Source organism: Pipra filicauda, unplaced genomic scaffold (genome assembly GCF_003945595.2).
Source record: "Pipra filicauda isolate LSUMZ 115617 unplaced genomic scaffold, ASM394559v2 scaffold50_size3627746_pilon, whole genome shotgun sequence".
NCBI classification, from domain to species: domain Eukaryota; kingdom Metazoa; phylum Chordata; class Aves; order Passeriformes; family Pipridae; genus Pipra; species Pipra filicauda.
Window position 1 is genome coordinate 1,682,059 of NW_024104654.1, and position 11,310 is coordinate 1,693,368.

The window sequence follows — 11,310 nt, forward strand, 5'->3', positions numbered from 1 at the left end:
TCACCAGCAATATCTTGAAAGAAGTATCAGCTCATGGAGGAGAAAGGTGGGCTTGGGCACTGGATCTGGAACAGAAATTACTGGACTTCAGGTTAAATAAGGGGATCAGATGAATACACCTTAAAAACCATTCTTACCTTGAAACTCCTTTTACACTGCCAATATTAGTAACAGGTGACAGTAAGAGGTGGTCTGTATGATCCTTAAGTCTTGTAGGCCACCTAAACAAGAAAATAGGACAAATCCTTGTGTATCAGATCACAGACCCTTCCAAAACTTCACAGAGAAAAAAAGATTTTGAGAGAGCGTGATAATTAAGTAATTATTAAAATCGAATATTTAGATGAATATTTGTGACCAAGGTACACCTCGTTTCGCTTAAGTTTCTGCTATTACAGTAAGGGTGCTGAAAATGCCTTTTGGGGCAGAGCAGTGGGTTTGGGTTTTTCACAGCAGCGCTCCTCCCTGGGTTGTCTGCATCAATAAAGCAGATGTAAACTGCGAAGGGGTATTTCTCCTGTTCGCTAGTCCTCTACAGACGACTCGTGCAGTGCAAGTGACAGTAAAAATGCAGGGAGAGGAGCGGCAGCGAAGGACAGGTGAGATATGGCTCAGCCCGGCCCTGCACCGGGATGCCCGGGAACCATCGCTGCGGGATTGCTGAGAACTTGGGGGGGCGGGGAGCGCTACCTGGCCACTCCGGCCTGCTTCTTGTCACCCAGGGGTGTAAAAAAGCAAACCCAGTACCTGCCGGTTCTTGTTCTTAAAAGTGATTTACTCATTTCTAGGAAAAAAGAAAAAGAAAAAATCGGATAAACCCCCAAACAACAGAACAAAACATACGCCCCCTCCAAAGTCGGGAAGGAGGCAGCGCCGCGGACGCTGCCGCGGCAGCGCAGGACGGCGCCGTGCGCCGGCTGGAGCCGGGCGAGAGAAGCAGGAACACGCGGGCTCGGCCCGGCTCCCGAGCCCCGGCTGTGCCCCATTTTCCGCGGCTGTGCGGCGGGGCGGCGCGGCCGCACGGGGTGTTGGCGGGGGGGCGGCGCGGGAGCGCCCACGCTGGCGGTGCCTCGCTCCCCCCGGCAGGGCGGGCGTGGGGTCCCCCCAGAGCGGTGGGGGGCGTGCGCGGGGGCGGCGGGGCCCGCGGCCCTCGCAGTTAGCAGTGCAGCACCGACCAGCCCCGCCACGCTCGGATCCCGCCGCCGCTCGGCTCCCTGCGCTCACTTTTATATTTGCGCGCCCTTTCCCTGCTCGGTGACGTGTCCCGCGCCGCGCCCAACCCGCGCCGCTTTCTGGTCAGGACAATGGGAGCGCCTCGGCCAATGGGCGCGGCGCTCGGCTTGGCGGCGGCCAATGGGCGCGGGGCTGTGCTGAGAGTAATGTTACCAGCGCCGCGAGTGTGAGGAGGCTGCGTATCGATCCCGCGCTCAGCCATTGCGGTGCACCGGGCTGCACAGCGACCCAGCCAGCGCTGGGGCCGGGCGGGCGGCCGCGGGAGCGTCTCTGGGGCTCGGGGCCGAGCTAGGGCTGCGTGCCGACTCTGTCTGACACGGGTGAGTACGCGCCGGGGGCCGCCGGGCCGGCCGGGCGCGCTCGCCTGCCCGCTCGCAGCCGGGCGATGAGCCGGCGCTGGCCGTCGTGCCGCCGCCGTCGCCGCTGCCTGACCGCGGAGCGCGGGGCAGCGCCGGCTCGGGCGCCCGCACACAAAGGCGAGCGGGGCTGTGCCCGGGAGACCCTTTCCCGGGGCGGCGAGCCCCCCGGCCGGGGCGGGGCGGGGGCGGCGGGCGACTTCGAGAGAGCGGGGCGGCGAGAGGCAGGGAGCGAGAGGGAGAGAGAGACGGGCGAAGGGAACCGGGCGAGTGACCGGGGGTCGCCCGCCGCGGGGGGCGAGGGCCGCGCCATGCCCCGCCGTAAGCCGCTTACACGGTGCCTCGCCGTAGCCATCGCCGCGGCGGCGGGGCAGGCGGCAGGGCGGCGGGGGCTCCGGGCGGGCTGCGCCGCGCCGCCGGGGCTGCGGGGAGCGCGGGAGAGCGGGGCGCGGGCCGGGGCGCCGCTGGCCCCGCGGCCGCCCGGCTGTAACATGGCTGACGGGAGCCGCGAGCGAGAAAACAAGGCGAGCGGCGGCGGAGCAGCAGAGGAGGCGCTCGGGCGGGCGGGGGCGCAGTTCGGGGGAACTTTTTTCTCCAGCAGCCGCCGATCGGCCGGGCGCGGGGTCCGCAGCCCCGGGGCCGCACAGTTCGGCGGGGCGCCGGAGAGAACCGGGAGTCCCCGGTGGGGCTTCGCCCGCGCCGCCGGGGTTCGGGCAGGCGCTGGAAGCGCGCCGGCCGCCCCCCCAGTCATCCTTCCCCCCCCCCGCTCCCACCCACCTCCCCCTGTCTCCCGCCCGCCCTCCCCCGGCTGCAATGGCTGAGCGTGTGCGCCAGGGTAGCGGCGCGCTCACACAAAGGGAAGGGAGGAAGGAGCCATGTTCTCTGCGCGGCGGCGGCAGCTGGCGACGCCACAGCGGCCATTCCACGCCGCCCGGGCTGCGCTGCCGCCGTCGCCCTCGCGAGCGGGGGTCGCCCCTCGGCCCCGCCGCGGCCCCTCTCGCCGGGGGTCCCGCGGCCTGGGCTCGCCGCCCCGCCCGGCCGCGGGGGGTGTGGTGGCGGCGGGGGGGGTGGGGAGCGGCCGGCTCTGCTCCTCAGCGCACAAAATGGAAGGAGGCTCGGCGGCGGGTGACCTCCTCCGCCAGGAGCCTGCGCCATGGCGGCCGCTCCCGCCGACACCGCCGCTGCGGCGTCGCGGCCGGCAGGGAGGGAGCGAGCGCAGGCCGGGGCTGCCTCGCCTCATGGCGGCCGGAGCGGGCAGGGCCGGGCATGGGGATGTCCCCCCCCGCCTCGGGCGACGGGGGCGGCGGCGGGAGAGCGCTTTGTCCCGCCGGGGCCGGGGGTCGCCGCCTGCGGGCAGCCGCACCCCGGTGGGTGTCCGGCGCCCGGGCATGTGCTCGCCGCCCGCCGGCCTGCTGCGAGTCCTCGCCTGAACGCGAAATAAAACTTCCACAGCTTTTCCCTAATAACGGGACTCTTTTTTTTCTTTTTTTCATTTTGTTTTTTTCCCCCTTTTTCCCTCTCACCCCCAGCAGGTCTCTTGAGGGACTTCTGAAGTTTCCCTCTGCCCCCTCACAGGGAAGCGTCCAAAATGGCGGGAAGGAGGAGGCTTTTAAACGCCAGCCCTTCGGCCGCGGTGCCCATTGCTCCCCGCGGCCCCTCCGTGCCCTGAGACCCCCCCGCCCTCACCGCCAACCCCGCGGCCAGCTGGGAGTGCCCCGGCCCGGCCGAGCGTCCGTGCCGTTTGGCGCTGGAAGCGTCTCCATGGCAGGCAGGAGCGGCTCCTGGTTCCTCAGCCTTCTTGTTTACTTGATAGAAACTTCAAACCGGACGTGTTTAGTCACAGAGCAGAAATCTGTTTCTGTCTATCCGCCAAACCGATAGGAAATGCAGCTTCTGTGGCAGTACGGGCAGGCACTGCATGCCCTTTATTTTTTTTTTTCCTTCCACACTTTTTTTTCTTCTTCTTCTTTTAACTCTTGCTGAAGAGCAGAGTTTGTCAGGGTGCAAGTGACTTTTTCCAGGGAGCTATGGAGAAATAGTCTAGATGTCTGACTTGGGTGTGAAAGTTCTAGGAAGGTATTTTTCAGTCCCTGAAAGAATCAGATAGTCCTCATACTGAGCTTTGCAGGCTGTGTGTAAATGTCATACTTTCCCCTGCCTAGGTTAGAACAAGTTTGACCAAGTGCAGTGTTTCATTCCTGTATTTCTAGGTATACATACAAAGAGAGAGTAGGTTTTTGCAGTACACGTAAAGGAGAGTGACAATATATGTCACTTGACACATAGAAAATAATAAAAAATACATATATTTTGTAAGTGAACACCCAAGGCCTACAGGGGTGTAGAAACATGGGCTGTAGAAGGAAAGAATTTACTAACCCGGAAGGCCAGCTGAGACAGGATACTTGGGTACTTTTTCCCTTCTCTTGATAGAATTTATTCTGCCCAAACATACGATTAATACACTGGTAATAATCATAGTGTGCAGTCTCCACTGCAGTACTTGCCTTCAGATTTCTTAGAAGGAGAGTTTTTGTTTGCAGGAAACCATAACTGGACATTTTGAAGGGCCTTTGAGATTTCAGGTTGCTTGCGTCCAAGTTGCCTCAGACAGGGATGACAGAAATCTTCAGTAAATTTTCCAGAAGGCAAACTTCTTCCTCTTGTATGATTCCAGAACACTGCTCCAGTGTGCCTTGTTTGGCGTGATCCTTCATTGTGACTTACTTCCCACCTGAGTTTGTTGAAAGTACAAGTTTTAAAGGTGTTTCTCTTGCTTTGTTACAGAAAATCAGCAAAAATGGGCAAAGGCGATCCTAAGAAGCCGAGAGGTAAAATGTCTTCATATGCCTTCTTTGTGCAAACCTGCCGGGAGGAGCACAAGAAGAAACATCCAGATGCTTCAGTGAACTTCTCAGAGTTCTCAAAAAAATGCTCAGAACGATGGAAGGTAGGAATAGTTTCTTAAAAAGAAGCCTTAAATGACTGCTTTGTGTGAAATACTATTTGAGCTTGTAAATGATTTATTTAGAAATTCAGGTTTTAGGTAAGTACGAAGTGCAGTTGAAGGATTAGTGGTAACTATCCATTGTCCTTGTCTTACCTTTAGCTCCCCCAACTGAAATTTTGAAGTGGACTTCAATACATTTTTGAATTTTGAATCTTAAAATACTGTTTTGACCCTTATTCTGTGATTCTAATTACCTTCCAGACTATGTCTTCTAAGGAGAAAGGGAAGTTTGAAGATATGGCAAAGGCTGACAAGCTTCGTTATGAAAAAGAAATGAAAAACTATGTACCACCTAAGGGGGAAACAAAAAAGAAGTTCAAGGACCCAAATGCACCGAAGAGGCCTCCGTAAGTAGATTTCTAGTTTTAGGTTGTCTTGTTCAGGACCATCACATTGGTGTGTATCTATAAAATGATAATTTTTTCCAGGTTTAGGAGCTTCAGAAATACCAGACTACACGTTTTTCCTGAATGGTGGCCTAAAGATAGGTTGAGATATTAGTTATGAATGTTAGGCTTTTATTTTCAGGCAGGCTGTCCCACTATCAAAGTTGGAGTAATGGCAGCCTTTAAAGGTAAATGCAAAAATTGAAGATGTGTGATGCTGACTGATTTTTCTGGTTTCTATTAAGAGAGTAATTGTAGTGTAATATAGCAGTAGAGTATTGTGGGCATCACCTGTTGGCTTGAGCAGAATTTTTGTTTGGCAGTCTGTTTAAAATTAGAGACTTTTACACCAAACAGGTTAGAGGGATGATCTTGCTCAAAACCAGCTTGGAGAATTAAAACCTCATCCGCTGCATAATGACAGCTGGCTCCAGGTTTGTCTCCTACTACACACCAATGCTTTCTACAAATACGTTTTTGTGTGTGTGTTTGAAATGGAGCTAATGCTGAAAGGAACAGGGAAATTCCTTTACAATTCTTATTTGGGCTAATGCTGTCATCAGGAAATCTTAACTTCCATAACACATGCTGCAGCCCTTTGGCCTTTAACAGTTCTGACATAACATTTGCTCCTTGGTATTATTCGCTCATTCCTTCTTTTTAAGATTTTTCTCTGCGTACGGTATATAAAATTTGCTTTTCAGGGGGTCCTGCCAGAAACGGGACAACAGTGTGTATAAGTTCACAAAGTAGGTCATTCAGTTCTGATACCTTCCATTGTAATCAACATTTGTCTCACTTTGGGTGCTATTCCGAAATGCTCCTAAGGAACAGTAACAAAGATCACAAAAGTTGCTGTGATAGCGAAGTCTAAAATTAAAATAATCTTGTCTTATTTTTCCTCTGTAGTTCGGCTTTTTTCTTGTTTTGCTCTGAGTTTCGTCCAAAAATCAAAGGAGAACATCCTGGTCTGTCCATTGGAGATGTCGCAAAGAAACTGGGAGAGATGTGGAACAACACCGCTGCAGACGATAAACAGCCTTATGAAAAAAAGGCTGCTAAGCTGAAGGAGAAGTATGAAAAGGTAACTTTGATATCTACGGAGATGGTTGGGGGGGTCAAGTCTCAATTTAGACAGTTTTTTTCCTTCTCATGAACTCTTGATACCTGATGTTGCAAATTATAATATTATCCGTAATTACAGATTTCATTATAGTTGTTGAAAAATACCACATAAGGGGGCATATGGTTTGTTGCTGTAACGTCAAATTGCAGTCATTTGTCTTGAAGTATTGGCATTCACCTGTAATTTTGGGCTGTCACGGATGGCTCAATAGACACCATGGTGTTTGTATCGTTATTAAATCCATAGGTTACAGTCGTGTCTGAGTTAAGGGACTAGTAAGTAACACTAGTAAAGAATGAATTGGTTCTCCCTAATTCTGGCCGTAGTGATGAGCATCCCTGAACATGAGGGTAATTGATACACATCGGTGCGTTTTAAAATTTATTCTTGGGATAATGACAAAACACTAAGGAGATGCTAGTTTTAGACGTGTTTTTCCTAGACCTACTTTGTGTCCATCTCTTCTAGTAATTAACTTAGTTAATTATACATATAAAGCAGCTTGTCATACAGTTTTTTTTAATTATTAAAGCTAAATTACGTTGTCATAATTGGAGCTGTAGAATTCTGTTGTGCACACGGGGTTGTGCTGTGCATGGTTTTATTTCTAGTGGCAAATTCCCATCCCAAGTATGCAGGAGCCAAAGGAGGGGGGGTGCACATTAGCATCCCCTGATGATGCTCTACAGTGGGTCAGTGACCACCTATAGCTAACGTGTATAGCACATGTCTGTTCGTGTGCCGTGACCTTCCTCTGGGTATTGCTTCTGCTGGCAAACAAATCCAGTTTAAAATCTTAGCACTGTAGTGAGCAAGGTGGAACCTTTGAGCCCTAATTACGTACTGGTGAGGAGTTGCAGGTCTAGAAGCTTTCCCACGTGATGCTTTGTGTACAGTATCATGGTAATTGTTTGTACATACAGCCAAGGCAATTCATAAGACATTTTCTTTACATGGTAGAATTATTAGTTTTTATGCAGAGATACTTTAATTTTCACTAGTATTGTCTTTATTTCTTAGACTTACAAATGAGTTTTTAAGGTGGAGTTATCTCAGTATTTCACTGCTTGACCTTTGAGTTAGTGGCTATTGTATCCTCTCAAAATTTCATGCTGAGCTTCAAGGGAGTCCAAGGGACCTGTAAGATTAGTGGTGTAGTGTTTATTAGGTGAGAACTATTTAAAGATCTGGACCATCTGCATAAACATGTTGACGTTGCTCTGTAGCTGGTGTGTTTAAGTCTTGTAAATCAATTCTCTTACCTAATTGTTCTTACTGTTTTGGCACAAAGTTGGGAGGTCTTAACTGCTTTTCTGACTTGGCCTTCCAGGTATGGTTCGGACTTGCCTGTAACAGGAACTGAGTTTTGTGCGTTATAAACTACTGGAATAAATTTACTGTGTGCAGAAGGTGGCACTGTCTACCCTTTAATCAAGTTCTTATACCTTTTATTTTGTGAATTTCTGTTAGGCAGAATTCTGTGTAACTGCTCTTCACTGAGGCATAGCATTGCAACTGTTAGGCTGGGTCATTCTATGTGTTCTGGGTGGGTAATTCCAGATTTGTGCCTCAAACAAGGGTTTTCCTGTGCATTTCTTTAGGCATTGTAGAAGGTAGGGCTAGAAAGGGACCTTAAGAGGCCTCCTTACTTTGTTTCCTTATGGGATAGTGGACTCAGCTGTGCCTCTATCATAAGAGGCAGCAGCTTTTCCAACCTGTTCGCAGAAGCCTAACAGTGGAGATTCCTTAGCAGTCATAAGCAGTGTGTTCTCTTGTGCCAGTATTCTTTTTGTGTTAGAGGGTTCCCCTTTCTTTGGCATGGGGCTTCAGTTCACCTTGTAACTGAAGCTGCAGCTCCCAGTCCAACCCCAGTGGATGTGGAGAAAGGGCAAATACTTGGCTTGGTCTGGTTTCACAAGTACTGTTTGGAAGTGGCTCGGACCACTTGGCTGGTTAAATCTTTGAGATTCTTCCTGCTTTTTTTTTCTCCAAGGATATTGCTGCATACCGGGCCAAAGGGAAGGTTGATGGAGGCAAAAAAGTAGTTGCCAAGGCTGAGAAGAGCAAGAAGAAGAAGGAGGAGGAGGAAGATGAGGATGAAGATGAAGAGGATGAAGATGATGAAGAGGAGGAAGAAGAGGAGGATGAAGATGATGATGATGATGAATAAGTCTCTTTTAGAGCAATTTCTTTCTTGTCTATAAAGCATTTAACCCCCCTGTACACAATTCACTCCTTTTAAAGAAAACAAAATTGAAATGTAAGGCTGTGTAAGATTTGTTTTTAAACTGTACAGTGTCTCTTTTTTTGTATAGTTAACACACTACCGAATGTGTCTTTAGATAGCCCTGTCCTTAGTGGTATTTCAATGGCCACTAACCTTGCCTGGTACAGTGTGGGGGTTGTAAATTGGCATGGGAGTTATAAAGCAGGTTCTTGTTGGTGCACAGCACAAATTAGTTATATTCGGGGATGTAGTTCATTTCTCATCTTCAGTTGTCTCTGATGCATCATAAAAATAGTTGTTGTTCTGTTAACTGAATACCACTCTGTAATTGCAAAAAAAGAAGAAAAAAAGTTGCAGCTGTTTTGTTGACATTCTGAATGCTTCTAAGTAAATACAATTTTTTTTTTATTAGTATTGTTGTCCTTTTAATAGGTGCCCTTGAGAATCACACTTTTTCTTTTCTCTCTCTCTTTTTTTTTTTTTTTTTTTTTTTTTGAGGGGAACTCATCTTTTGCTTTATTGAATGCCCATATGGGATCACGGGAATATTACAGTTTTCATCTTTCATATAACCAGCTGATAAACAAAGCTTTGATCTGCATACCCTGCATTATCATGATAGGGTAAGAAAAGACATATATAGGCATATGATGAAAGAATATACTTCCATAACTGGAAACAAAACAAAAAAATTCAATCTCAGCAAACTGATACTTGTTCTGATTTTTGTGAAATGTAATATTCTATTGAGTTGCATGAATTTACCAGTCTTGGAGAGTTGAGAAGTACAGAGTTCAATTTTACAGAAATTAAATACTTTGGGGGGTGGGGAGGGAGGGAGTGTTAAATTTTGTCCTAGAAGGACCCATAGGAAGAGTGTATGTCCATCCGGTGTAGAGAAATTTACATGTGTGACTCTGTTACCATGTAATGGAAGTTATATTTGTAAATCTCTGAACACCTGAGAGCGATGAGCGTACCTAAAATGTGTAAAGTTAAAAGCATGAAATGACCATATTATTTTTTGGTGACAGGTCTGGTGATGGCCACGGGCTTTATACCATGAAACTCCTGGTAGCAAATGGCCCACAAGAAATGAATTTTCTTTCTAAGATTTCTATAAATGATACCATTATTATTTGTTAAATCTATGTAAATTCATATTTGTATTCTTGAAATTCTAGTTTTAGCCCTTTAAAAAAAGTTGTATATTGTCTCAAATTGAAAATGAGATAAGATGTATTTTTCCTGTTAGGTTTTATACCGCACTCTTGATGTTTGCCCATTTTTAAGTTAAATATAGTTGTATGGAAAAGTACATTTTATTAAATTTTGCATTAAAAAGTTAAATGTTTATGGTATACCAACAATGTCTAATTTGGTCAAATACAGTTCTCTTCCAAAACCAAAGCTAAGGGGTTTTTTGCATATTTAGTAAAACTTCAAGTGCTGGCAGCTGTAACTATTTTCACATATACCTGCTTACCAGTTTGGGGGACAATTTGGCAATTTTGTGGTTACAAAATTATGGTTCTCTTAAGTGCCAGTGTTTAAAAAAAAAAAAAAGCATTCTTGTAATTTTACACGCTTTTGTGATGGAGTATTGTTTTGTTATACAATTTTGACTTTCAGATTCTTATTTCAATTTGCATTTATGTATAACTTCAGGAGAAATATTGAACATCTGAAATCCTGGATGATACTAATAAACTAATAATTGCAGAGGTTTTAAATACTTAAGTTAAATGGCTCACTTAATATCCGAAGGATTTGGGGTTTTTTTGTGTGTTGGTGTTCTCAGATATGTACATTCCTGCTTTCTGTTTCAAGCAGAAGAATAATGCTGTTTGCAAGGTCTCGATATAGAAAGCTTAGGACAGACAGACTTTTTTTTCTCCTTAAACTGGATATTACACATTCAAATGCTCGTAACTGATGACAAATAAATTTTCTGTGCTGAAGGGTTTTTTTGTTTCCCCAGGTCATCAGAGGAAAGTAGACGCATTTCTTGTTCTTGGAACAAACATACTAAATGAGATCCCTATAGTCTTGTGCCATTGTTCTCAGTGCTTGATGCTGACAAGAAGTAACCTAGAGGATTCAGCTGAACTTAAAAGAGTAGCGAGTGCTTACCTGGCAGCCAGGCGTGGCCTATGCCTTGTCTTTGGGGTTAGAACATTGATAAAGTGTGTCAAGGCTGAAGAGGGTAGGTAATACAATAACTATAAATGCTAGAACTGCCTGTTTCGTGCTGCAGAGGCTGATGTTGGGTGGGAGCAGCACCAGCACTTAAATAATCCTCTTGGTCAAAACTGATTCTTGACACAGATAGGTCAGACTCGACCATTCCAAGATTGCTTGATCTGAGGTCAGTTACTACTGACATTTGAGCTTGAATATGCCTCCCCTTGATCTTTAAAAGTGACTGCTTTCTGGGGAATAATGAGCAGTGAAATTGCAATTGTTTAGGCAGTGGTTGCCTACAAGGGAATTAGACAGCACTGGCATCACTGTCAAAACAGTAAAAAAGCATTTCCTACATGTTTAACCTTCACATAAATGCTAAATGCCTGATGTGGAGGAGAAAAAAGGCTTTTCCTGTTCTAAACAACAAAAATGTTTTGGTCTGGAGAGAACTTGAATGTTAATAAGTGGCAGTAATGATACCTTGAATGCCAAATGGAGCCAGAATGATTTTATGGCTGTTTATCTCAAGTTGGTCCTGAAAGGAGGTACAGCTGCAGCCACCTGCCTTCTAGGTACACTCTGTAACTGTAAACTGGTTTAACTAAACAGAGGCAGCGTTCATCTCTTCTGCCGAGCTTTCAGCAATCACACCAGCCGTAGTAAAAATTTGAGCTAATTTCACAAAAAGTTTCTGTCCAGGCAGATGGGCCCCTGCAAAGCTAAACTAATGGGTATAAAGTGGCTGATTTCTGCAGCGTAATTAGGGTGGTGTTGGCACTGCCGAC

General features: G+C 47.5%; 1 protein-coding gene across 1 annotated transcript; it reads left to right on the forward strand.

Annotated features, from left to right (window-relative positions):
- Window positions 1-1,352: 1,352 nt before the first annotated feature.
- Window positions 1,353-10,073, forward strand: HMGB1 (high mobility group box 1). The gene is made up of 5 exons (XM_027727203.2): window positions 1,353-1,553; window positions 4,377-4,539; window positions 4,801-4,946; window positions 5,895-6,069; window positions 8,105-10,073. The coding sequence occupies exons 2-5, from the start codon at window positions 4,390-4,392 to the stop codon at window positions 8,279-8,281; spliced, it is 648 nt and encodes a 215-aa protein (XP_027583004.1). The 5' UTR covers window positions 1,353-1,553; window positions 4,377-4,389; the 3' UTR covers window positions 8,282-10,073.
- The last annotated feature ends 1,237 nt before the right edge of the window (window positions 10,074-11,310 follow it).